This window comes from Salvelinus sp. IW2-2015, linkage group LG9, assembly GCF_002910315.2.
Source record: "Salvelinus sp. IW2-2015 linkage group LG9, ASM291031v2, whole genome shotgun sequence".
NCBI lineage: Eukaryota > Metazoa > Chordata > Actinopteri > Salmoniformes > Salmonidae > Salvelinus > Salvelinus sp. IW2-2015.
This window is the reverse complement of record NC_036849.1, coordinates 8,464,458-8,491,966: the sequence shown is the minus strand read 5'-3', so window position 1 is coordinate 8,491,966 and position 27,509 is coordinate 8,464,458. Positions and strand designations below refer to the sequence as shown.

Genomic DNA, 27,509 nt, shown 5'->3' with positions numbered 1-27,509 from the left:
CAAAATGTATGCCTATGAATTGGATGAATGAGTACATATTTCACACCATTTAGCATGACATGGACCACTTATTCATGGGTACCAATGACAATCAATAATCCCTTCACACAGACTCTCCAATGAGCATACATGTTAGTCCAGGAGTACAATTAATCTGGTTTAAATCAGGCGTGGTGTTTTACTTCCAAAACAGATTTCCTGTCAGCGTGGATCTGCATGACGCTCTCAGCCCACTCCATCATCTGGTCTCCGCGGGGGACCTTGACTCTCTCATGTTTGAGCCGGCCCACCCTGAACTCCCCAGGGTCGTCTCTCCGCACCGTGGTGGAGGGCCGCGAGCGCTCCATGGTCGCCTCCCGCCGGTTCTGCAGCCACACTACCGCCCTGAGGTACACCGACAATACAGTACGAAGTCAATGAAATTAACAGCAATAATTGGCCCTGTAATATGCGAGAGCTGTATTAGTTTGTTATTCAATGCTATATAAACAAAGACATGAAATGGGTGTGGATGTGAGAAGACGTTGCACCAGTTTCAGGAGTACACACCCCTTTTGTTTAAACGTCAAGCAGCTCTAACCTGGAGGCTCCAAACGCAGTGCAGGTGAAGTAGAGCTGCCGTGTCTCAAAGGGGATGAGGAAAGGACACTTGCTGGTAAGCTGCTCACACCATTCTGGGAGGGCCCCGCTGGCCAGGGCCAGAGGCTCCTCGATCTGCTGGAGAATCTTCGTTGTGACTTTCTTGCTGGTGAATTCCTCGGGCGATGCATTGAATTGGAGATCCTCTACATATTGTAAAAAACACAGTTGATCAACAACGTGTGTTATTAAGAACACTAACAAGTAACATTTTCACTGCAAGAGGATAATAAAATAAGGTAGCATATTATCTTCAGGTGATATGTGATGGGGAGGGCGGTCTGAGGTGGTATTAGGTGTGTATCTGTACCTTCCTGGAAGGTGCGTGTGTGGGCGTGGGGGTCTCCTCCGATGATGAAGAGGATGCGGAGCAGCTGGAGCACATCTTCCACACCGCAGGCGCTCTGGCTGGAGCCAGCCTTGGCCTGGGCCTGCTCACTAGCCACACTCAGGATGTCACAGGTCTGCATGGCACCCAGAGACCCAGGGCTCAGGCCCCCCGACCTGCACCCATGCTCACAAAAGTCCTGCAAGCAATCATATGGACCGTGGTTTAAACCTGATGTTTCCGCAGCTACCTGACTCTACAAACTCTCTGATTAACAGCGAAGACAGTAGCATAAAACTGGACATGGCTATTTTGCTGCACATACATCCAGTTACTGCATTCTCACAATCATTATGTTCGTACAACAAAATAATGAAAGGGAACAGATTCACTATGTAAATCATGGTAATGCATAATTTACAGAACAGCCACAAGCCATTTGGATAAAGTTAAGAGAACAGCAAATACTGTCTAACAAGTGGCTAGACAAATGACAGTCAAGCAAGAAGGAAAACAATATACCAAAACAGAGAAGGGAAAATAAATAGATACATAGACAGATAAGCAACATCTTGATGCCGGTCTATACCTTGTATGCAGCTATGAGCTGAGAACAATTTCTGTTTTTCCTAATACTTTTATTAGTGCCGGTTAATTTCCAGTGGCGCAGGAAAGATGAGTCTGCATTCTTCTGCATGTAGGTTATCAAGTCATTCTTTGGTAATTCATCAGTGCCAAGGTATTGCTCCACATGCTCTACAGACCAGCAACCCTACAACAGGAAGAACCAAATGTTGGTCTTTCCTGATTGTAAAGTCTCAAGGCAAATAGACATGCATTACAGTAGATTGGTTTAACCACTAAAGAGGCCGGTGCAGTTACTCTAGTTACATTATGACTAATAGGGTTTTCAGTCAGTCTCCTTGCGTCTTTAAAAGGTTAGTGAGGTATGGCTGTCTAGCTGGCTAGCTATCCAGGAGGAACATTTAGCTACACATTTGAGAACAGCCACAGAAATTCACAGCCAAGATTTGAATGGGCAGGATAGAAAGACTGAGGGGATGTGAAACCTGTCAATTACCATCTTTCTACTTTCCTTCTCTTTGTCTGAATCCTTCATTTCTCTGTACATTATCCTGCAACACAGAAAGTCGAAACATCATTAAGGAGATCAAAAGGCTATTTTTAGATTAGGTTTCACCACAGAATCACGAGGAAAAGCTAAAACAACAACAACCATTCAGACTTACGTATATGTGGGTTCCCAGATCCGCCGCAGTTTATCTGACTTGACGCTCCCGCTGCAGGAGAGCTGGAGGAGCTTCTGGACATAGTAAAAGATAGTACCCTTGTAGTTGGAGAGAGGTAGTTCAACTTCTCGGGTGGTTCCAAGCCCTGCCACTTTGAGGATGAGGGCGAGGTGGGGGGAGGGGGGACACTCAACCTCCTCCTGGACTTCAGAGCGAGGTGTACCTGTAGGGACAAGGAAAGACATGGAGAAAAAGCTCACCACTGTGCTCTAGAGTTCAACTGAAGCATGTGTGAAAGACTTGCCATTTGTCTAGTAATCATGTACAAAACCAAGTCCATTCACAGTCATACATATTGAACTGAATACTGTTGGTGTGGTGTGTTTACCTGGGGGAGGGATCTCCAGGTCAGTGGTCTGCTGGACGTTGGTCCGGCCTGGTCTGGGGTCGAACGCCGGGACTAAAGCAGAGAACTGGCGTTTGAGGACAAAGTCATCGTCCCAGGTTCTACGCCGACCCCCTTTGGTTTCATACTCTTCCTCTTCCTGTATAACACACGACATGAACAACCGCCATCAGCTCTTTGGGAATGGCAGACAAGGTACTACACCCAACACAAACATGCAACACCGATATTAGACATCTACAGGATAAAGAAACATTTATAAAAACAAAACACTAACAAAAATCACATACATTAAATCACACTTCACAATCCACAGAATTTACAGACAAATTTAAGGGAGGTTCAGGCAACTATTTTTAAAAAGGGAGTACAAGCATGCAATCGACAAGTACACTATATGAAGAGAAACTGCAACAAATTTTACCCTATTAAAATGAATGTGGAAACCAAGGTTTACCCTGGACCGTACCAAAACTTCCTCATACTCTTGGTCTTCCTGATTGTCATCCTCGTTCTCATCATCATCATCATCTGGCTCAGGCAGATCCTCTTCATCATCTAACTCGGCCAATAGCGTGTTAGCGCGACAGCTGTCCAGGAAGTCTGCAGGGAGAGCACTCAAGTGTGAGGTCTCACTAGAAACAACTCTGATCATCATGCACTTCTCCGAGACAGAAAGCGCTGGCCAAATGTATGAGGAGTCAAGATGTGCCAAATGTTAACATGGATGTTAGGCAGTAGAAACACGTTATAGGTTGAAGAAGCTGAGGAGGTGTGGAGGAGGAAAGAGATGTATAATAATAGTAAGTCTAGTATAGCCTACCATAGAGGGAAAACTCAGCTTCCTGACCAGTGTCGCTCTCACTAGACGTAGAGGTCAGGCTGGTGGTCAGAGTGTTACTGAGCAACTGGCCAACCGACAAACCTGTGGTTGCCGTGGCTACATTATTGCTGCTGGTTACTATGGATGTGGACATTGTAACAGTTGAGGTGGTGCCAGTGGTTGTGAGGTTAGGAAAGCTCTGTGCACCCATGAGAGGAGAAGCTGCAAACAAACAAAAACCAAAAAATGCGATTAGTTCCCAAACAAAAGGTATTATTTTGACTGATTCCAGTTCAAACAATGCTGGTTGTTCTTCTACCACTACACATGCTTGTCACATTCAAGCCTCAGTCAGCATCTTCTGACCACTGGAAGTCATGTTGAGTAAATAAAATGTCAACATTATAAAATGATCCACTGCTCACTATTTCTATAGCTCTATTTAAGGATGACAAAAAAAATGGAAATAAAATACATTTTAGTAATGCACTGTCAGCAAAGTCAAAAAAGGCGTTGGATTCTCCTTGGTTCAACAAAATAGCTTAATATTAGAGCAAAGACAAACAAAACACAACACAAAAGCAACAACACCACTCTTATATGTGAAGCCAGTAGTTATTCTTCTTGTCTAGATGAGTGACTGTTTTGATCCTTCCCTTTGTGTGGTGATCAAATTATCAACATTGAACACAACGCAAAACATTTTACATATATTTGCGACTTGTGCATTCACCGTACTTTTTCAAACATTACGTGTCCTTGCAATGTAAAATTGACAACTACTCCAGGTTGTAAACATTTTATAATTTATAAATTTATTATTGTACAAGCTGAAGCTAAACTCTACTTTTATGTAAAAGTGTGACCAAATCTCAAACCCAAGTTAGAAGGCTCCTTCTACAAGTCATGCCAATCATGTTCAATAGCCGGCTGGACAGTGGTCCCTTTATGTGCACTGAAGGCTGAGGAGAACTGAAGGCTGAGGGCTGTGTATCCCATGCATCCCTGGCCTGCAGACAGTATAGGCTGAATACTCACTTGCAGTGCTCATGACGTTTCGTCCCAGTGTGTTGGTGTTGTTGTCGCTGCTGCTGCGACTCAGGTTCATGTTGTTGGTGGCATTGGTGCGGGACATGTTGGGAGCCCTCCTCACAAACGATTCCATGAGGCTGGCCTCCCGTGACGACAGGTTGGGCACGCTGGCACTGGAGCTCATGGGAGCGCTGGTCGCCAGCAGAGAGCTAACGGACAGACGGGCGCTGGCCGCAGAACATAGAGGCCTCTGGGAAGCCGCCTCCTTACTGGAGGACTCGGACACGGAGCTGACGTCAGGCGAGCTGACGCTGACTAGTGCCATGGAGATGGACGTGGCGTCTACAGCCTCTTGCCTGTCCGCACCTGCTTTACGCTCGACGCCCTCAGCAGTTAACGTGCTGGACACGCATCCAGCCTCGGAGGACAGTACCACGATGGGCTCTTGGCCCTCTTCCCCGATGGTGCCACCACTGACCCCTAGGACCCCCCCCAGCAGGCTCTCGGCCCGGCGCTCTACCTTGGTGGAGCTGAGACTGATATCGCTGCTGCTGGCCACGCTACACACCGAGCTGCTACTGCCCTTCCGGCTTGAAGAGCTGGCCCCTGCAGCCGAGGAGGAGCCGCCCTTGTCCGGACAGTTATTTTTCACCAGGCTGCTCCAGGACTGCGCTGTGCCTGAAACAGTGGATGAGACAGGTTTGGGTGATGGCGCAGACTCAGGGTCGTACCCTGGCGCAAGCTTGAGGTCAAATTTTCCTTCAGCACCCATACGGTAAGAGTTTGAGCCACCAGCATCCCAGGTGACATCAATCCAGCCTGGAAAGGGATATGAATGTTGTGAGACCCAGCAGAGAGCAGACAGCAAGTCAAGACAGCAGCTCGGCTTGACACTGGACCAAATACCTTTGTTTATGACAAATGACAGGTGGGCTGAATACAGCTTCAGACTAATTCAACAACAGCATGCCATTCTATGCAGCTATGCTGAAGCTGATAGTATGTTTAGCATATTGCTGAATAGTTAAATCAATGGCAAGTCTAATTGAGATATTGGTTGTCTTAACAATACTGTATGGTCTAGTACTCTGGTCCAGGTGAAGCAATCAGATAGAAATCATGAGTTACAGAAAATGACAAGCAAAGTAGAATTTTGCAAATGCGAAGCTAAAAGCCACCTGAGAAAAAGGAACTGAAGAATATTTTTGTCAATGTAAATATAATATAGTTGCAATGGAGTGAGTCTATTCAGTGCTTGCAAATTGTGACATCAACATGCACTTAGTTGATTGATGGAGACAATTAGTCAAAAAGTATTTAAACACATGGCTACCCAGAGATCTAACAGATAGCTTGTACAAGTACGAAAAGGTTACCTGGTACGTTGGGGGAGAGGGTTGCGCTTCAAATTAGCAAACTAATAACAAAAAGGGTATAATGGTAGTGACAGTTTTGCAAGTTTAGTGAAATACGTAAAATGATCATGAGTGGTTTTAAAAGACGTTCGGCATACAGAGATAGGTAATATGTGATGCTTTTCAGGCCCTTGTATTTAATAATGCTGCAGGAAGAGCAAGAGCCCAATATAATGCAGTCTAGTCACACAGCAGAGCAGTAGCACTGACTTAGATCAGCCACTAGACTGCTTTGCAGTTAAAGTGCTTTTGAAGGTTATTATTTATCCTTCATTAACAAAGAATGGCCTTGTTTCCCGATTGGATTGGAGAGGAGTAAGTAATAGGCCTGTAGCGTGAGGTCAGAAGCAGAAGAGAAAGTAGGAAAGTAACAGCCTTTAGTGGGAAAGCCATGAAAAAAAACACTGTCCCGTTTAGAACTGTGTAGTAGCACCGACCACCTGTATAATGTCATGTAAAGACCTTGTTTCTGAAGTTACTGATCAGGGTTAAGGCACAGATGTTATGTAAGCGCAAACATTATATTAGGACATAATGAACAACTGCTGGTTGATTTCTTTCAGACCAACTCAACCCTTAGTATTTAACATACAAAGGTGAGACGAGAGAGTTAGTAAAAAGGAGATTTGGGTTAAAGGGCAATTCCGCCAGTTTCAACCTCCTATTCATTATTTCCAGCACCATACCAGTGTCTACATATGTGAAAATGTCACGTTTCTATGCTCTGTAGTTAAAAAGGTCCTAAAAACTGCTTCTGTGACATCAAAGGGTAAGAATAAAAGTTTTTAAAAAGCCTGCAATGAGTTTCAGGCCAGAGGGAGGGAATGTTATTGCCCCCACGTCACCGCAAATCTCAGTGTTTGAAAATCACTGTTAAAATGTTTTAATTTAATCATTTTAATTGGGTAGAACTTTTTAAACTGTATATTTTTTCCCAACAAAAAGTAGAAATGCACCGTTTTCACATATGTAGACACTGGTAATGGGCTAGAGATAATGAAAACAAGGTTGAAAAGTGGTGGATTGCCCTTTAAGATGTACTAAAAGGCTCCTCAAAGCATGTAAATGCACTTGATGTTCACAATTTGTAAAAAAATAAATAAATGGTCTACCATATTTGTATCAATGACTCCATTGTTACTAGTTTTTGCACACCCTATGTTCAATAGCCATAGTTACGCAGCCCGATTCCTCTGAACAACTATTATAACACTCCCCACATGTGATGATGGGGTGACATATGGGTTTATTCTGGGATAAAGCTCTGCATTATGTCCTGCCTTAGCAGTTTAAACATGCATCATCATGTCAGTCGACTAAGTCCCTTAAGAATATTTCTTAAACCCTTTTTTCATAGAAAAACAAAAGCTGTGTGTGTGGGGGTTCAGTTCCACACACAGGGACATTATATTAGATGGTGTGGGCTTAGGCTGTAGTAGAGTTTTACCGTTATGGGCCTCCCCAGTCACCGTACCCTCTCCTGCTGGGTTGCCATCCTGGTCTCTCCACTTCCAGTCGATGCCCCGCACCACGCGCGCCCCTGGCACTATGTACTTCATCACCTGGGAGCGGAACAGACGCCTCTGCCTGCGTAGATTGGCCTCTGCCTCCTTCACTGCTTTACCTGTGGAGGGGAGAAGGAGACGGGTCAGATTGCTTGGAGTCATTAAAAGCAAATGAATAATTATTCATAAACATACTACACTGAACAAAAATATAAAAACGCAACATGTAAAGTGTTGGTCTCATGTTCTGAAATAAAAAGACCCCAGAAATGTTTTACGCAAAAAAAGCTTATTTCTCTCAAATGATGTGCACAAATGTGTTTACATCCCTGTTAGTCAGCTTGCCAAGATAATCCATCTACCTGACAGGTGTGGCATGTCAAGAAGCTGATTAAAACAGCATGATCATTACACGGGCACAATAAAAGGCAACAAATTTGCAGTTTTGTCACACAATGCCACAGATTTTTCACATTGAGGGAGCGTGCAATTGGCATGCTGACTGCAGGAAAGTCCATCAGAGCTGTTGCCAGAGATTTCAATGTTCATTTCTCTACCATAAGCCACCTCCAACATCATTTTAGTGAATTTAGCAGTACATCCAACCGGCCATACAACTGCAGACCACGTGTATGGCGGTGTGTGGATGAGCGGTTTGCTGATGTCAACATTCTGAACAGAGTGCCCCATGGCGGCAGTGGGGTTATGGTATGGGCAGGCATAAGCTACAGACAACGAACCCAATTGCATTTTATCGATAGAAATTTCAATGCACCGTGACGAGATCCTGAGGCCCATTGTCATGCCATTCATCTGCCGCCATCACCTCATGTTTCAGCATTATAATGCACAACCCCATGTCGTAAGGATCTGTACACAATTCCTGGAAGCTGAAAATATCCCAGTTATTCCATGGCCTGCATAGTCACCAGACATGTCACCACCCATTGAGCATGTTTGGGATGCTCTGGATTGACGTGTACGACAGCATGTTCCAGTTCCCGCCAATATCCAGCAACTTTGCACAGAGTGGGACAACATTCCACAATCAACAATCTGATCAACTCTATACAAAGGACATGTCGCGCAACATGAGGCAAATGGTGGTCACACCAGATACTGACTGGTTTTCTGATCCAGGACCCCTACCTTTATTTTTTTTAAGATATCTGTATTCCCAGTCATGTGAAATCCATAGATTAGGGCCTAATTCATTTATAACAATTGACTGATATCCTTATACGTACTCTAACTCAGTAAAATCTATGAAATTGTTGCATGTTGCGTTTATAGTTTTTTCCCCCAGTATACAACCAGTGTCGGCCTCTGCAAAAAGAGTGCTCCTCGCATACACAGTGCCTTCAGAAAGTATTCACACGCCTCGACTTGATCCACATTTTATTGTTACAGCCTGAATTTAAAATGGATTGAATGGAGATGTTCTGTCACTGGCCTACACACAATACTTTATGTCAAAGTGGAATTATGATCTTCAAATTTTTTACAAATTAATAAAAAAGCTGAAATGTCTTGAGTCTAAAAGTATTCAACCCCTTTATGGCAACCCTAAATAAGTTCACAAGTAAAAATGTGTTTAACAAATCACATAAGTGATTTTTGAGCAACTACCTCATCTCTGTACCCCACACATACAGATAATTGTAAGGTCCCTCACTAGAGCAGTGAATTCAGACTCAACCACAAAGGCCACAGAGTATCACAGCATGTGTCATAATACCCATAAAACCTAGCAGTCAAACAGGGAAATGGTTCCAATCGTTTTCCCACCATTCATTTTTCCCATCGGACGATTTTAGAAACACTAAAATAAGGGCCGTTTCATGTAGACTTAACCTGGCGTGACCTTTTGATAACCGTGTAAATCTCTTTAGGACAAGGTGACTTTTATCAATATAAAAGGGGCTACTGAGTGGCGCAGCAGTCTAAGACACTGCATCTCAGTGCAAGAGGCATCACTGGTTCGAATCCAGGCTGCATCACATCCGGCCGTGATTGGGAGTCCCATAAGACAGCGCACAATTGGTCCAGCGTCGTCCGTGTTTGGCCGGCATTGTAAATAAGAATTTGTTCTTAACTGACTTGCCTAGTTAAATAAAAGGTTAAATAAAAAATCTATATATTATTTGCCTACATTTACCCCACAAAAATTCTGTGAACTGTCTAATGCAAGTTTTAAATTGACAATACCTGTTAGCAGAAGAGTCAGCAATAGATGACGTGCTGGAGCTTGCAGGGATTTGTAGTTTGCATGATGTTTAATCTGATGCTAATTAGCAATTTAGAATCTGAGTAAATAGAGCCAAATATATTGATAAGTCACCTTGTCCGAGAGATTTAAATGGTTATCAAAACGTCACGCCAGGGTAAGCCTACACGAAACACAGCCCTTATTTTAAGTGTTTCTAAAATCCCCTAACGTGAAAATTTACGGTGGATAAACAATTGGAAGGCTTTCCCTGTTTGATGGGTAAAAATAATAAAAGCAGACATTGAATATCCCTTTGAACATGGTAAAGTTATTGATTACACTTAAGATGGTATTTCAATAAACCCAGTCACTACAAAGATACAGGCGTCCCTTCTAACTCAGTTGCCGCAGAGGAAGGAAACCGCTCAGGGATTTCAGGCCAATGGTGACTTTAAAAGGGTTACAGAGTTTAATGGCTGTGATACGAGAAAAGTGAGGATGGATCAACAGCATTGTTAAAATCATTAGGTGTTTTGACTGTTCTTTGACAGCACTGGTGAGAGCTTAGACCCCCAAAGAGCTAGCAGAAGTAGCAAGAACAAACTCCCTAGATGGAAGAAACTTTGAGAGGACCCAGGTGCAGACTCTTACCTAGCTGATCCTCACACACGCCGCTGACGGTGCCGTAGATCTCCAGGCCTGACAGAGACAGGTAGTGGGTCTGCCCGCTGGCATTCTTCCCCATCTGCTTGATGCGGATGTGTCTCCAGCCCTGCTTCTCCTCTTTCGAAGGGTCCAGAGGCCAGGTTGCTGTGGACCTTCGACAGGACAGGACACAAACTCACAGTTAAAATCAGACTTACAGGTTTAGGGTCCTGAGTTTTTCCTGTTGAGAATCTCCTGCCCTATGGGCCATTCTGTCTGGGACAAGGCTTACTTACCCTGGCTCGTTGAGGCTGCAGTCATCCACGTGGGTGTACAGACTCATCCAGATCTGGCCGTCTTTGGACACCTGGAACACCCAGTTCCTGAGGGCAGAGCGGCCGTAGCCACGGGCATGGCGCAGGGTGTAGGCCGAGGGGATGACCCACAGGCCCAAGTCGATGGCGAACCACGCGTTCTTATCGTCGTTGGTGTGGCAGTTAAGGGCAGAGCTGTCCCGACTCAGGATGTCCTCCAGTCGGCCGTAGGGCAGGTTACGACCCTCAGAAGAGGTCACTACCACCAGGCCGTAGGCTGCTGGGTTCACCCACTCATATGCAGTCCTGGAGACACAAAGGAAACACTAAATTAATACAAGGTTGTTTTTCTTATATTGGATCATGAGCATTAAGCTCATTATCAGGTCTTTGTACATAAAGACAATGGGAGGAGACTTACTTTGCATTGGTGCCAATCCAGTAAACTATTCCGTTCTCGTCAAAGTCATGCTGGTGTCTGAATGTGAAGGTCTGTCCCTCTCTCAGTTTCCTGACGAAGATGAAGGAGGATCTGTCAAAGTCGTACCACTGCTTGGCCACCTGGAGGAGAGAGAGACGAGATTACGTGCATGTTTGAGATTGACTACATTGCAGTCGGAATGCACAGAATCACTGATCTTCAAATCACCTTGCATACTAAATAACTTCTATTATGTGATCAAGACTAGCACCTCAACTTGCTCAAACTGATCCCCTCAAACACACCGAATGGCAGATAATGAGAGGATGAAACAGGGTTGAATGAAGTAAAGGGGGCGGTACCATCTTGAGGAGGTACTGCTCCAGAGACTCCACGGTGGCCAGGGGCTCCATCTTCAACATGCGCCCTGTACGGTCGATCAGCGCCGTCTCCCCAGGGGCACGCTCCAGACGGAAACGCAACCTCCTCGTCAGGATCTAACACACGCACACAAAGAATGACGAATCCGTTTTACTGACCCTAATCAATAAACAGGTAGCTGGAACAAACAAACGACTGGTCACCACCACTAACACTAGTGTGAGGTGCGGCTGGAGGAGAGACTCACCTGCAGGTTATAGGTGGAGCCTGGGGTGTCATACAGATGCAGAGGTAGCCGCTCAATGGACTCCAGGACTGCTAGTAGTTTGCGGATTAAGGCAACTGCAGGTCGGCTGAATAAGTGGGACAAACCAGGAGATGAGCCACTAACGCTTTATTTAAAAGAAATATATATAATAATTTATATTAAAGTCCAAATTATTAGATTACCTTTCATCATCTTCGTTTTCACTGAATGCAGTTTTAAATACATTTATCCTTTCCATTAATGGTTTACAATCATGTTTCATGTCAAGTTCAACACTCTGAAAAAGAAAAGAAAAAACAGGAATTGAGCAGGAGTTGGACTAACGACACAAAATATTCAGATTCAGGGAGTTTTATTGTCCCAACATTGAGGAAGTTGGACGCCCAGACAGTGTTGAGAACAAGGCTAAGCAAGGAAGAGAAATCTGCAGACCAAATGGATTCCTATATAGTGCACTACTGTTGCCCAAAGGGCCCTGGTGAAAAGTAGTGTACTATATTGGAAAAAGGGTACCATCTTAGACCACATCCAAAATGCCTCAACCATCCATTGATCCTAACCTACGTACATTATTAAGGACAGTAAAAAGTGCTTGAACGAGGCCACTGCTGCACATTTCATATGGGGAGATGGTGTTTTCATCCTTGAGAACCACAATCAAGTTTTCCAGAGCTGTTTTCATCAGGTCTCTCCATGTGTTCTCTCCCTCGATACACTGCAACAGACAAAGCAGTACATTTAACTTTCACCGTGCCATCAAACCTGTCGCCTATAGCTTCAGACAGAACAACCAAGAGAACAAAAACTCCATGTCAGAGTAAGTCAAATAAAAATCTACTCAATCTTATCATTGTAGCGATTTCACTGTAAAATATTACTGAGTGCTGTTGTGCGAGTGTTCCAAGGCAATTCCCTCACCCCCGTCTGTTGGTATGCATAACGTTATCGGATTGTGATATAAATGAGGTTAGAGTTGATGTGCTTCTGAGTTCGTACCTGTCTGTTGGTATGCAGCTCCCAAGCAGACTCCAGCTGGGTGGCGATGTTTCTCAGGGTGACCACCACCCCCCTGGGCATGCTCTCCACCGCCTTGAAGTGGTCTTCATACAGGTCTCTGGCCACAGTCTTCACCTACATTTAGATTTTACATTTTAGCCATTTAGCAGACGCTCTTATCCAGAGACACTTACAAATACAGCGCATTCAACTAAGGTAGGCAAAACAACCACATAGCAAAACACAGGAACAGACAGGGAGGAGATCTAGTCTCACTGGGCAAAGGAAAGACTGGGGGGTAACTACAGTATCATAGAATCTAAAAGAATGATATGACGGCTTAACAACTAGATGGGTAATACGTTCTAAAGCAAAAAGACAATCTGTGTCCCTGTCAAAAGAGACAAAGTTATCTTCTAAATTCAGGGAGTAGGAAGCTGGCTTTAGAGAAACAAAAAAATAAAAAAATACTGGAAAACACTGAACAGCAGACTGACGTCACTGCTAGAAAACAAAACATCCACCTTCTGTTTTGTTTTCTCCAATTTGGATTTAAGCTTCCTTCCTCTCTTCCCAGTCCAGCCGGTAACAAACTCTGACCCTGTACAACGCAAAACAAACAGAAAAGGAACTATTAGAAAGACAATCCCCATAGAATGCAAACCAGACTAGGAACTGGTGCACTTGATGGCTTTCCCCTGGCCATCACCACCTCCCCTCATTCTAGCAGAGGATATCCTTACTATTGATTGACATTTTCCTTATTTAGAAATATGCATTTCTAAACGATTTAGGAACACTTAATTACAGAATGAAATACAACATGAATTCTATGACCTATATGCACTGAAGTCCAAACCAACTGACCTAGTGACGTTTCAGCGGTGAAGGAATGCTTGGTGCCCCTATTGGACTCGAACACGAAGCCGGGCAGGTCCTCCTTGAGGATGGTGGCCTGCTGCCCGTCAGAGTTGTGGATGGCGATCTCTCCCTCCTTCAGGCAGGTCAGGGACCAGTTCCCCACCGTCAGCTTGGTGGGACCCAGGGCAGACAGGATGGGCTGGCTGGCTGTCACAGGCTTCACCTGGCTCCGGGCACGCTGCAGCTTCTCCAGAAACTCACTACGACTCTCTGGGTGGGAAAACAAGGATATGATGATGTCGTCGTTAGCACATTAGACAAATTGGAACATGTTGATGTTGGTTGCGAAATCACCAGTATAATACTGTTATTCATTCATTTAAAACTGCATGTACATAAGTGGAGGGAGCTCATACTGGCCTTATGTCCCAAAGGAGATGAAGAGGAATAAGTAGCTAGTTGGGGGAAGTTCAAGTCATAACAGTCCAGGTATGTAGCTAGGTCTACCTGAGCTGTCGGAGCCTCCCTCGGGGCTGCCGCTGGAATACATGGTGGCCAGCTTGCCGTCCAGGATGAAGCGGAACCATCCGTTGGAGCCGTTGGAGAGCTCCAGGGCTGCAGCGTCGCTCCAGATGTACAGGCAGTCCCTCCCCCTGATGACGGACCAGTCACGCCAGTGGTAAGGCTTCCCCTGCTGCACCTCTTTGGCTTCCTCCTGGGGCTCGTCCTCCTGGCAGGACAAAGAGAGACATACATTTACATTTTAGTCATGAAGCTGACACTTATCCAGAGATAGACTTGAATGATACATGTATATAATAATATATTTGTAGAGTGCTTTTCATTAACATACAGACATCACAAAGCTCTATCAGTGCATATTTGGTCTGACTGCAATGTGGTGTTCTTATTTCACCTTCTCTGGTTTGGACTCCTCCTCGTTCTCGTCGTCTGAGGTGGGTCCGGCCAGAGTGGACACCTTGTTGATGACGCCCAGCCTGGCCAGCTGGTCCAGGAAGACGTCTCCTCCCTTGTCCACCAGGTCTCTGATGATCTGCAGGGCCAGCAGGTGACCGTCATCATCATCCTGTGGAGGAAGAGAGACACCACAGTTAACTTAGCCTCCAGACACAAGCACTGTGGATGAAACCTGGTGCAACTAGAGAGCTTAACAGGCATCAGGTCAGTGGTGGACGGCATTGTTAACAGTGGTGGGTCACACACATCTCCTAATCCAGCACAGTGGAACACACACAAAGGGATGGATGTCATGTATTGCCTTACCTCCTGATCCAGCACGGTGGCGGTGATCTCCACTAGCACGGTGGGCAAGTTGTGACCGGCGTCAGAGTCACACACCTCCTTCAGCAGCACTTCACAGCTGTAGTGGATCATCTTCCTGATCAGAGCCAGGCTAGCTTTCCTGTAAGGGACAGAGGGACGACATGTTAAAGCACCAATATGTCACTTTTTGGGCAACCTGACCAAATGCCCATAGAAATGTGAGTTATAGATCTGTCATGATCATTGAAAGCAAGTATAAGATGCGATAGAACAGATGCCGTTTTTGCGTCTTTTGCACACCAGCTTCAAAACAGCTGAAACTACAATATTTTTGATTATTGAAAATATATTTCACAGCGGTTTAGATGGTACAATGATTCTCTGAACGAGAAACTGAAATTAGGCAAACTATTAGAATTTTAGCAACCAGGAAATGGAGGCACGATTTCGGCATATTGCACCTTTAATGCAGGGGTTTCCAAACTTTTTCAGTCTGACAGTATTTCAATCTGCAGACATTATGGTTTGAAGTGACTGAAATGCTTTAGAAAAGGGATTGGGAAGTTCAGAAGATCATCAGGCAATAATGTTGTATGATCTTCTATGTAGAAAAGAACCTTATCGTTGATGATGTTCTTTCCCCCCCAGTCTGATTTAGAGCCTGGTCTTGTCCACTCGGTGCTAACAGCTTGTGGGCATAGTAGAGAGAAACAGTACGTACGTGTTCCTGAGAGTCTTACAGTATCTTTCAGTGATGGGGTCATAATATTTTGTAGCTTAAACCATTCAAAAGATAGAGACACATGTGTAGGAAGAAAAAATAACACACTCTGTTTATTACAACAGCATGTAGCGGCTACCAGAGGTTACGGTTCTATGAGCTAACCGCAAAACTTCTCTCGCAACCCCATTTTCAAATCACGCGACCCATAGTTTGGGAAACCCTGTGTTAATGGATTTGTATATGTCCCTATTCAAATAAAATTGCATTCAGGACCTCAGTAATATATACATCTCTGTGAGTTTGGACAAAGCTCCTTTGGTCAAGTTACTCTCAAAGTTGTGCTTACCTAATAGAAGGTAGCATGGTTTGCTGAAAGGTTTGTGCAAATACTGGTAGCAGCCTCTTCAGGTAGATGGGGGCCATCTCAGGGTCTCCTTTGGGTTCACTGCCCTCCTCCTCCTCGTTCAAGTCTTTCTTCTTCTTGTCCTCTCCTTTGTTCACGGGGCACATCCAGTCTCCTTCAGAACAAAAGAGAACACAAATTGTGAAATAACCAGTCCTTTATTCTCGGATGGGCATGAGCCACTGACAACCAAGGATTTTCATGGAAGTCAGTCGGCAGCACAGCTGTTAATATATTGTTAGAACTCACCAGGAGACTGGAGAATGGCTACCACCTCACTGTGGCCACGCTCTCTTGCTTTGTCCAGGGGAGTTTTCCCATCTTCATCTCGGAGGTCAGGGTTGGCTCCATGTCGCAGTAGAGTCTATAGACACATAGAAAAATGATGCTTACTAGGGGAACTTACATAGGTCTGCCTGTATTTCCAAACAACATATAGAGGAGGATAGGGTGCACACGCAAAAACTTTATCCTATGTTTTCTTTACGTTCATTGAATTCAATATACACCAGCAGTCAACAGTCCAGCTGCTGGGCCTTTATCAAGGGATGTTGGTGAAAAAAACAGCAGTTTGAACGTTACAAGAGACTTCCTCTCAAGGTTAAAGAGACCATAGCTACCTTTGCTACTTGAGGCCGTCCAAAACAGGCAGCGTAGTGGAGGGAGGAGGACCTCTGACCTCTGTTGACATCAGCACCTCTCTCACACAGGAACTCAACCTGGGACATCAACCACAACAGGGGTTATTCAACAGGGTCTTGATAATGAAGGCACGCAAATAACAACTTTTTACAACATTTTGGAACAGACGTTTATTATTGGACTCTCCTTGTTTCAGTCCATTTTCTTCTGTTTGGTGCCAAATGAATACAACGGTGTCGTGGTCTGGTTTCGGGGTGACAAACAAGCCATTATTTAACCAAACCATAGTAATCCGTCTGCATTAGGCCATGCATACACAGCTTGTTGCTATGGACACCTATTGACAGAACCTAGAGAACTGAGCCCATTCTTGCAGCACAACAGGGAAGAGATGCTGTCCTTAAAAGGATACTTTGGGATTTTGTCAATGAGGCCCTTTATCTACTTCCCCGGAGTCAGATGAAGTCATGGATACAATTTTTGTGTCTCTGTGTCCCTGTATAAAGGAAGTTAGAGGTAGTTTACTGAGCCAATGCTAACTAGCATTATTGCAATGACAAAGTACCATCGGAAAGTATTCGGACCCTGTCACTCTGACCCAGAGTTCCTCTGTGGAGATGGGAGAACCTTCCCAAAGGACAACCTTCTCTGCAGCACTCCACCAATCAAGTCTTTATGCTAGAGTGGCCAGACGGAAGACACTCCTCAGTAAAAGGCACATGACAGCCCACTTTGAGTTTGTCAAAAGGCACCTAAAGAAACAAGATTCTCTGGTCTGATGAAACCAAGATTGAACGCTTTGGCCTGAATGCCAAGCATCACATCTGGAGGAAACCTTGCACCATCCCTATGGTGTAGAATGGTGGTGGCAGCATCATGCTGTGAGGATGTTTTTTCAGGGGCAGGAACTGGGAGACTAGTCAGGATCGAGGCAAAGATGAACAGAGCAAAGTACAGAGAGATCCTTGATGAAAACCTGCTCCAGAGCACTCAGGACCACAGATTGGGGTGAAGGTTCTTCTTCCAACAGGACAACACCCTAAGCACACAGCCAAGACAACAGCCAGAGCCCGGACTTGAACCCGATCAAACATCTCTGGAGACCTGAAATTAGCTGTGCAGCGTCGCTCCCCATCCAACCTGAGAGCTTGAGAGCATCTGCAGAGACGAATTGGAGAAATTCCCCANTGTGTTAATGGCGTTGTGTCAATGTATTTGCATATATCCCTACTGAAATGAAAATACATTCAGGTGCTTAGTCATATAAATAGTATTATGTACACTACCGTTCAAAAGTTTGGGGTCACTTAGGAATGTCCTTGTTTTTGAAAGAAAAGCACATTTTTTGTCCATTAAAATAACATCAAATTGATCAGAAATACAGTGTAGACATAGTTGATGTTGTAAATGACTATTGTAGCTGGAAACAGCAGATTTTTTATGGAATATCTACATAGGCGTACAGAGGCCCATTATCAGCAACCATAACTCCTGTGTTCCAATGGCATGTTGTGTTAGCTAATCCAAGTTTATCATTTTAAAAGGCTAATTGATCATTAGTAAACCCTTTTGCAATTATGTTAGCATAGCTAAAAACTTGTGCTGATTAAAAAAGCAATAAAACTGGCCTTCTTTAGACTAGTTGAGTATCTGGAGCATCAGCATTTGTGGGTTCAATTACAGGCTCAAAATAGCCAGAAACAAAGAACTTTCTTCTGAAACTTGTCGGTCTATTCTTGTTCTGAAAAATGAAGGCTATTCCATGTGAGAAATTGCCAAGAAACTGAAGATCTTGTACCACGCTGTGTACAGTTTTATTGCTTCTTTAAATCAGCACAACCGTTTTCAGCTGTGCTAACATAATTGCAAAAGGGTTTTCTAATGATCACTTAGCCTTTTAAAATGATAAACTTGGATTAGCTAACACAACGTGCCATTGGAAGTTATGGTCTCTGATAATGGGCCTCTGTACGCATATGTAGATATTCCATAAAAATAAAATCTGCCATTTCCAGCTGCAATAGTAATATACAACATTAACAATGTCTACAATGTATTTCTGATCAATTTGATGTTATTTAAAAAATGGACAAAAATGTTGCTTTTCTTTCAAAAACAAGGAATTCCTAAGTGACCCCAAACTTTTGAATGGTAGTGTACATCTATTAGCTTAGACAACTTATACAGTAACAAGAGCATTTTGTCTTGTGTGGGTGGGAGGGAGAAGTATCAAATGTGTTTGAGTCAATCATCCTAGTCATTGGTAACATTCTAATGATTTTATGTTGCATAGAACACACTGGTAACGTTACAGTACATTTATATGGACCTTGGGTCGATTGGTCAAATGATTCTCAAAGTCACCTAATAGAAGGTAGCATGGTTTGCTGAAAGGTTTGTGCAAATACTGGTAGCAGTCTCTTCAAGTAAATTGGGGCCATCTCTGGGTCTCCTTTGGGTTCACTGCCCTCCTCCTCCTCCTTGTTCGCATCTTTCTTCTTCTTGTCCTCTCCTTTGTTAACGGGGCACATCCAGTCTCCTACAGAACAGAACACAACAGGTTGTCACATAACCACTGTCCTTGTTTTCAGATAAAGAACATGATATGGGTCACTCATAACCAAGGTTTTTTACTGACAGTCGGTTAACCCAGCTGCTATGTCCGTTTGTTGCGGGGGTGGAAAAAGTACCCAAATGTCATACTTGAGTAAAAGTAAAGAACTTAGAAAATGACTCAAGCAAACGTAACCCAGTAAAATACTAGTTGAGTAAAAGTATTTGGTTTTAAATATACTTAAGTATCAAAAGTAAAACTAAAAGTATAAATAATTTCATATTCCTTATATTAAGCAAACCAGATGGCACCATATTCTTGTTTTTTTAATTAACAGATAGCCAGGGGCAACACTTAGACATAATTTACAAATGAAGCATTTGTGTTTAGTGAGTCACTAGATCAGAGGCAGTAGGGATGACAAGGGATTTTTTCTTGATAAGTGGGTGAATTGGACCCGTGTCCTGCTAAGCATTAAAAATGTAACGAGTACTTTTGAGGGTCACGGAAAATGTACGGAGTAAAAAGTACATTATTTTATTTAGGAATGTTGTGAAGTAAAAGTTGTCAAATATAAATACCAAAAAAAACTACTTTAAAGTATTTATACTTCAGTACTTTACACCACTGGTTTGTTGTTTGCTCGTTGTTGTTTCTATGTATATGTAACTTCGAAATAATTTCCTCCTCAAGGACAACAATAAACATCAACTCCCAAATCAAATCGAAAATCATTGGAAGGTGTGATTATGTTCATATATTATAACTCACCAGGAGACTGGAGGATGGCTACAACCTCACTGTGGCCACGCTCCCTGGCTTTATCCAGGGGAGTTTTCCCATCTTCATCTCGGAGGTCAGGGTTGGCTCCATGTCGCAGTAGAGTCTAGAGACACAGACAGCGATGCTTACTAAGGAAACATGCATAGGGTCTAACTGTACACTATTTACACAAAAGTATGCGGACACCCCTTCAACTTTGTGGATTCGGCTATTTCAGCCACACCCGTTGAGTACACAGCAATGCAATCTCCATAGACAAACATTGGCAGTAGAATGGCCTTACTGAAGAGCTCAGTGATGTTCAACGTGGCACCGTCATAAGATGCCACCTTCCCAACAAGTCAGTTCGTCAAATTTCCGGTCAACTGTAAGTGCCGTTATTGTGAAGTGGAAACGTCTAGGAACAACAGCGGCTCAGCCGTGAAGTGGTAGGCCACACAACGGGACCACCGAGTGCTAAAGTTTTTTTTTGTCTGTCCTTGGTTGCAACACTCACTACTGAGTTCCAAGCTGCCTCTGGAAGTAACGTCAACACAAGAACTGTTCGTCGGGAGCTTCATGAAATTGGTTTCCATGGCCGAGCAGCCACACACAAGCCTAAGATCACCATGCGCAATGCCAAGCGTCGGCAGGAGTGGTGTAAAGCTTGCCGCCATTGGACTCGGGAGCAGTGGAAATGCGTTCTCTGGAGTGATGAATCACGCTTCACCATCTGGCAGTCCGACGGACTGTGTTTGGCAGATGCCAGGCGAACACTACCTGCCCCAATGCATAGTGCAAACTGTAAAGTTTGGTGGAGGAGGGTTAATGGTCTGGGGTTGTTTTTCATGGTTCGGTCTAAACCTCTTCATTCCAGTGAAGGGAAATCTTAACGCTCCAGCATACAATGACATTCTAGACAATTCTGTGCTTCCAATTTTGTGGCAACAGTTGGGAAAGGCCCTTTCCTGTTTCAGCATGACAATGCCCCTGTGCCCAAAGCGAGGTCATTACAGAAATGGTTTGTCGAGATCGGTGTGAAAGAACTTGGTCGACACAGAGCCGTGACCTCAACCCCATCGAACACCTTTGGGATGAATTGAACTATGAGCCAGGCCTAAATGCACAACATCAGTGCCCGACCTCAATAATCCTTCCCGCAGCAATGTTCCAACATCTAATGGAAAGCCTTCCCAGAAGAGTGGAGGCTGTTGTAGCAGCAAAGGGGGACCAACTCCCTAATAATGTCCATGATTTGGAATGAGATGCTTGATGAGCAGGTCTCCACATACTTTTGGTCATGTAGTGTATTTTCAAACAACATATAGAGAAGGATGGAGCACCGTGCTCAATTTACATTCATTGAAATCAACATAAACCAGCGCCCAACACTCCGGCTCCTGGGCCTTTGTCAATGGATGTTGGTCAAAAACAGAGCATCAGAAGATATTTCCTATGAGGGTTAAAGAGAGCATAGCTACCTTTGCTACTTGAGGCCGCCCGAAACAGGCAGCGTAATGGAGGGACGAGGACCTCTGACCTCTGTTGACATCAGCACCTCTCTCACACAGGAACTCAACCTGGGACACCAACCACAACAAACAGGAGCTATTCAACATGGTCCAGGCAAAGGAACACTTTTAAAAACATTGAAACAGCAAATAGAAATGTATGTTTCTTATGAAAACTAGTCCATGCAGTCCTTCCTAGTCTGTTTTCTTCTGTTTGGAGCCTAATGAATACAAGGTGTTTTGTAAGACAACGTGATAGACCTGTGTTGTGGTCTGGTTTCGAGGTGACAAACAAGCAATTATTCAACCAAACCCTAGTGGTCAGGCTGCATTAGGCCACATTATGGATACACACCATTCATTCATGTTTATGCTGCTGTTTGTTGCTATGGACACCTATTGTCAGAGCCTTGAGCACTTCCTGGTTGTGAACAGCTTTGTTCTTCCAGCTCAACAGGGAGGAGATACTATCCTTAATTTCCTGGGCACAATGAGCCATTCTGTTCTGTTCTCATGTATAATGGCCGCCATAATGTACAGGGTAAACTATTACAATTACCCTGTAAAGAGATGGAGGGATACAGACTCAAGTCTAAAAATAATAGCTAACATCTTACCATTTCCTGTGTGCCAAACGCAGAGGCCCAGTTCAAAAGAGTCTGCCCAACGTCATCCATGAAATTCACTTCAAAAGCTGAAACACGGGAATCATTTTGGGGAATTGACAAAGCGTGCACGCCATCATAAACATGATACATCTACCATTATGCAAACAAAAGGCTGAAATGAATGAGGAAAAAGGGCACCATTCCACCTGATTGGACAAGCTTCCTCTGCCACAACCCCCTGTAGCCTCCAGACAGAAACACCACATGGTGATAATAACAAAGGTATCTTTTGGTTATCACTACAGCAACATCCTCCAGGAACAATAAACAACCTGATATTTACATTTAGTTATTAAGAAGAGGAGGAAGAATAAAACATAGGATGTCAGCTTCCCAAATGGTGCCCTATTCCCTTTATAGTGCATAACCTTCGACCATATATCCACCCACCCCCGGTGTCGATTGCGTCGATGAGCGCATCTGTGTCTTTGCTGCGGATACAGTCGATGAGCTGTCGGTGGGAGCGCTCCCCGGAGCTGTCCAGCCGCCGCAGGCCCGGGATGCGTCCTGTGGTGCCAGCGGTGGATTTGGGCAGAGCCTTGCGGCCCTCAAACAGCAGCACCAACAGCAGGTCCACGAGACGCATGGTGTCCAGAACACAGCGTTCATCCCCCTGCAGGGCACTCTCCATTGAGTCAGGCAGCGCAGAGCGCAGAAGATCCTACACACACACAGGAAACACACAGGCGCGCACACACACAGGGAGGAGGCAAAACAAAAACACAGCTGGAAATTATTACCCCAATTCATTATTCTCCTATGCTAGCCATTCTCACTTCATCATAGCTCTCATTACAATACAGCGCTCGTCACTGAAATATTCTGAAACTGGAACCTTTCCAAGTTTTTTGTTTGTTATTACCGTTAGCTTTTAAGATATTGCAGTTCATACATTAACATTCTGTGCCAATAAAATTGTTTTGGAATAAATTATGAATTCTTACTAATACAGAAATGTGTCCCAGAGGGCACATAACACCAAACACAGCTACCAATTTGGCAGCAAATTAAACTGCAATAATTTGTCAAGAAGGCTAAGGACTTCATTTAAAAAGCATTCTAATAAAACTCCTCCCAGAGTGTAGTGCCTTTGAGATTTGGGCTGGTCCTTGAAGATTACATTTCAGAAAGGGTATATTGGACCAATTTGTTTTGTAACTCTGTATTATTTTTTTTTTAAACAAGACCAAATGTAAAATGTCCTTACATGGGTGACGAGGGGAGAACCTCTGCACAGGGTGGAGAGCAGGCTGACGATGGTGGACACCTGGTTGCTGAGTTTGGAATCAGCGACTGTGGGTTGGGCCCCAGTGGAGGCCCGGCCTGGCTTACTGGTGGAGGAGGGGCCGGAGACCGTGCCTCCTGCAGCAGCCATCCGGGACAGCAGCTCTTCTGTCAGCCCGTGCTTGGCCAGAGGCGCCGGGTCCACCCCTCGACGGGTGAAGCGGTCCGCCAGAGAGGCGAAGCAGCGAAGAGCCCCGTCAGACACCTGTGGATCAATGGGTTGCATTTTAAATCAATAACAATGGAATCAACCAGACCTTTGAGCTTCTTTCCGATGATAATTGAGTCGATTTATATACTACCTCTCCAGAACATCAAAGTATTTATATGGTAAAGGGAAAACTCATCCATCCACCACCAATGTGTCCCCCCACTGATGACTCTTGAGTGGGTGTTCTATTCACCTGGTGGTCCTCGTGTTTGAGTAGGCTGGAGAGGGACTCCACACAGGTCTCCAGAGAGGAGTCCTGGGGCTCCATCTTGCTGCACAGGCGAGACACCACAGCCATGGCAGAGTGCAGGGTGTCCTTATGGACCAGATGACCGCTGTCCCGGATGAAGCTAAGCACACAGTTCAGACCCCCAGCCTCAAACACTGCTCCAGACTCCCTGGTACAGATCAGCTCCAGCACCTGACAAATGACAAACACAAGTTCAGTCAACAAAATAATACATTCATTATTGATTATTTACGGTGTTATTTTATGGTGTGTGGTCAATCTCACTATGGCCTGTACACAGCACCCGACTACTTTTGAGAGTGAGCATGTTCTCTATTATTCTACAAACATAAGCCCTTCCTCAAACAGATATACTTGTTGTGTACACTACAGATAGAGGAAATATGACCTGCATATTCAAGACTTCATTTGCATCTTCTGATTTGAATAAAACGTCTCCGGTAAAAGGGAAAGAACATTCTCTTGCGTAAACAGTGAAAGGGAGCCTGAAGCCACCAGTTGATCACATGAAAAATGAAAAAGGCAAGGGGCATAATTGAATAATGTAGAACCAAAAACTAGATCTCCACACTGGTATGATGTTCCCTAACTGAGTCTTCGTCAGGAGCATTTTCGTAATAAAAAAAGCATACCTTGACACACTGCTCTGCCAGGTCTCTGCTGGTCCTGTTGTTGAGCTCCACCACCACCAGGCGGTTACACAGTGCCTTGATAGCCCCCTCCACGCCAACGATCCTGCGGGTGCACTCAGCCGACACGTCCAGGTAGTATGTGATGGCGCGGGCCGTCACCTCCAGCACGTTGTCCGGAGCGCTCTCGTCCAGGAAGATCTTACACAGGGCTGGGAGGAAGGTGCGTGGGGGACACCTGGGAGAAGAGGACAGAGGACATTTTTTTTAACTTTTATTTATCCCATTAGAAGGAAGTTAGAAGACCTCTTACGTACCTCTTGAATGACATATAAACAAGCAGCTGTGCATGACTCATTAATCACATAAAAGGAGTTGTTGTTTTGTCATTATACACAGTTTGTATAAGCACTGCATTGTCCTCAACAGTATGACAACAGCTTGGGATGTTTGAGAGATGTTTGTGAGCCCAACAGTTGACATTTGTGAGATCAACAGTTGAATGTGTGTGTCTGTGACTCACGTCTCGAAGCAGCGGTCCACATTGTCAGACATGAGCAGCAGCATGCAGAGCTGCTCCAGGGCGATCAGCTGCATGTCCCTCTCATCTCCCTGGCCCATCTGGAGCCATTCCAGCAAGGTGTCTGGGTCCACGTCCGCCATGATCACCCCCCTGCTACAGCTCCCTATCTGGCACCTAGCCCAATCACTGCTGTGGGCTGAGCTGGGGACTCATCCGCTGGATGGCGAAAACACTGATAGGTCCAATCACTGCTCCCTCCCGTGTGTCATGAAGTCCTCCTTCACCTGGGGGAGGAAGGGAGACAGAGGGAGGGATGGGAGAGAGAAGGTAGAAAGAGAGAGAGGTAGAGAAAGCTGGCATTTAGTTTAGTCATGGCTGCCTCAAATTTGCAGTGGCCAATGGGATTATGTTGGGCAAGTCAGAACAACAAAGGTTTGTAGCTAGTTTATGTGTAACAGCTGAAACATGGTAATTGGTATAAAGAACTAAACAACAACAACCATGACCTTTCCTCTCAGGAAAATAAGTGGGGCACAAAACCTAACAACAACAACCATGACCTTTCCTCTCAGGAAAATAAGTGGGGCACAAAACCTGTTCTCCAGCTACTGTATGTAGAGTGGAGGTAGCATCTCAACACAATAGTGAGATCAAATATTTTCAGTTGGGGGGTGAACTACATTGATTAACAGCAGAACCGTCTCCTTTGTTAGAGCCTGGATGGCTACAGGCTAAACAGGCTTGGGGCATATCATCTTATCAACAGATTAATCACAAATTGACAGAGTGCTTGAGGTTTCTATGACTCTAGCAACCCAAGAGGTTGTATTGAGCTATTGTGTCGGATTTAGGCCTAGGTTCCATTTCCTTTGAGATACAAACAGAATGTCCAAACAAGTATTGTAGGTAGGTAGAATTGATCCATCTTTCATTATTTACAGTCTGACAATAGAGACACTAATTAAGCCTATGTGCAGACATCTCTTCACTAAAGTGACATGATAATCATTATTATAGTACCTAATGTCACAAATATCGCCATAAAGGAGAGCAAATATGTTCAAGTCAGCAGTTCTTTAAAATAGGCCTATCTAGCTAGCTAGTTAGATCATGACTTGGTTCATTTTTACTGCCACTGCAGGCCAGCTAACGTTAGCTACATGACTAAGTTAGCTTGCTACTGTTAGCTACCTTTGCTACTGTAATTGACAAGCTACTGACGTTTCAGTTGTGACAGACAACCTAGCTAGCTAAAAAGTGGCAGTATAAAAATCGCACTGCATGTACAAACAAGCTAAACTGCATAGTTAACTAACATAAACAAGCTACCAGTTCCTAGCTCTAGATAAGGCCCCACCGTTACTGACCCGCTAGCTAGCCCAGCTCTATCAGCATAGCCATCTGTCCACGAAGACACGTCATAACGTTGACCAGTTAGCTACATTATTATCTGATGTTGTTCTTCCATAAACTGTCTTTTAGTACTGTAGTCAGTTACGTTAATGTAGTTCACTTTTGGCTGTTTTTAGCTAAATTAACTAGCTAGTTAGGGATTGTTACGTTTGTTAGCAAGTAACTGGTAACCGGTTAAAGGCTTTTGCCAGTAAACTCTAATATATTAAATACGAGTTAGCTACTTCAAGCTAAGTGTGTGGTGGGAGGGAATCTAAACATAGCGGACTGTATAGAAGTACGCCAACAGGCAACATTGTGTTTTTCTGGTTGATCTCTGCATATCAGTTTTAGCCAACTGGCTACAACAAGCTAATGTTTGTCAGTGTAACTAACGTTATCTAACAGTTAACTCCTAACGCTGTTCAGATTAGCTAACGTTAACTAGCTAGCGAGACACCCAGTTGTCTAAAATTAAACAATTACATTACAAGCAGAAAATATTTACTAGTTAACATGCATATTTAGAGAATTGGAAAATACTGAATAGTTCAAACCACGGTCGTAATAACAGCTACAATGTTATAATACATGGCCTGACCATGAACACATAATCCGCGAGGCTTCAGTTCCAGGAGAGCCCAAGGCCGCCACAGTTTCGTCAGTCACAACACATAGGAAAAATTGGGTCTCTTGGTTTACAGCACCAACATATCAGATAATCACTCACCGTCTTTCAGCAGATGACGAGAAGAAAATGACGGTCGATCAAACAAAATAGTATGTAGAGGAACACGCTAACCTAAGAAAAAACAGCTTAATTCCTAGGTATTTTTACCGAGACATTAAGGTCAAAGTGGACGGTAATGCAATACACATCCGAGCGAAATGGAGAGCCGTTTCGTTAACACAGTTGGCTCTCCGTCGTATGTATCACGAGGCTACGAAGTGTCCTAGTGTATACTCCATTCACAGTATGGAAGGCGGCGCTACAATACGTAGAAAAGCACAGACCGCATTTCCATAATTACTTTATGTAAACGATGGACCCCACTGTGGCCCCCCAACATTCTAGGGTAACTATCTTCATTGGGCATACTCAAATTGGTATCATTCTTGAATGTTACAGTCAGTCAGAAAAGGCTAAATACATGCATATGGTGTCATAGACAAATGAAG

General features: G+C 44.2%; 1 protein-coding gene across 7 annotated transcripts in view; it reads right to left on the bottom strand.

The window, feature by feature from the left end:
* hectd1 (HECT domain containing 1) overlaps window positions 1–27,299 on the bottom strand; it is a 30,903-nt gene extending 3,604 nt beyond the window's left edge. Inside the window, exons 1-34 of one of the 7 annotated variants that reach the window (XM_023994151.2) lie at window positions 27,061–27,299; window positions 24,939–25,222; window positions 24,419–24,653; window positions 23,730–23,957; window positions 23,249–23,530; window positions 22,432–22,702; window positions 21,991–22,067; window positions 21,344–21,442; window positions 19,872–19,986; window positions 18,911–19,085; window positions 14,778–14,916; window positions 14,410–14,580; window positions 14,001–14,223; window positions 13,500–13,763; window positions 13,157–13,233; window positions 12,633–12,767; window positions 12,205–12,351; window positions 11,819–11,913; window positions 11,616–11,721; window positions 11,350–11,484; window positions 10,988–11,127; window positions 10,549–10,872; window positions 10,259–10,425; window positions 7,341–7,517; window positions 4,485–5,297; window positions 3,447–3,668; window positions 3,048–3,226; window positions 2,606–2,762; window positions 2,218–2,440; window positions 2,049–2,103; window positions 1,557–1,739; window positions 950–1,166; window positions 581–785; window positions 183–384 (exon numbers count right to left, since the gene is read on the bottom strand). In XM_023994151.2, coding sequence (XP_023849919.1) covers window positions 183–384; window positions 581–785; window positions 950–1,166; window positions 1,557–1,739; window positions 2,049–2,103; window positions 2,218–2,440; window positions 2,606–2,762; window positions 3,048–3,226; window positions 3,447–3,668; window positions 4,485–5,297; window positions 7,341–7,517; window positions 10,259–10,425; window positions 10,549–10,872; window positions 10,988–11,127; window positions 11,350–11,484; window positions 11,616–11,721; window positions 11,819–11,913; window positions 12,205–12,351; window positions 12,633–12,767; window positions 13,157–13,233; window positions 13,500–13,763; window positions 14,001–14,223; window positions 14,410–14,580; window positions 14,778–14,916; window positions 18,911–19,085; window positions 19,872–19,986; window positions 21,344–21,442; window positions 21,991–22,067; window positions 22,432–22,702; window positions 23,249–23,530; window positions 23,730–23,957; window positions 24,419–24,653; window positions 24,939–25,078 — 6,378 coding nt within the window. In that variant the 5' untranslated portion in view covers window positions 25,079–25,222; window positions 27,061–27,299. Of the gene's footprint in view, window positions 1–182; window positions 385–580; window positions 786–949; window positions 1,167–1,556; window positions 1,740–2,048; window positions 2,104–2,217; window positions 2,441–2,605; window positions 2,763–3,047; window positions 3,227–3,446; window positions 3,669–4,484; window positions 5,298–7,340; window positions 7,518–10,258; window positions 10,426–10,548; window positions 10,873–10,987; window positions 11,128–11,349; window positions 11,485–11,615; window positions 11,722–11,818; window positions 11,914–12,204; window positions 12,352–12,632; window positions 12,768–13,156; window positions 13,234–13,499; window positions 13,764–14,000; window positions 14,224–14,409; window positions 14,581–14,777; window positions 14,917–15,847; window positions 16,020–16,153; window positions 16,269–16,524; window positions 16,648–18,910; window positions 19,086–19,871; window positions 19,987–21,343; window positions 21,443–21,990; window positions 22,068–22,431; window positions 22,703–23,248; window positions 23,531–23,729; window positions 23,958–24,418; window positions 24,654–24,938; window positions 25,223–27,060 lie in introns of those variants that run through there. The other 6 variants (XM_023994154.2, XM_023994155.3, XM_070445119.1 and 3 more) reach the window with 6 other exon arrangements.
* Window positions 27,300–27,509: the final 210 nt, after the last annotated feature.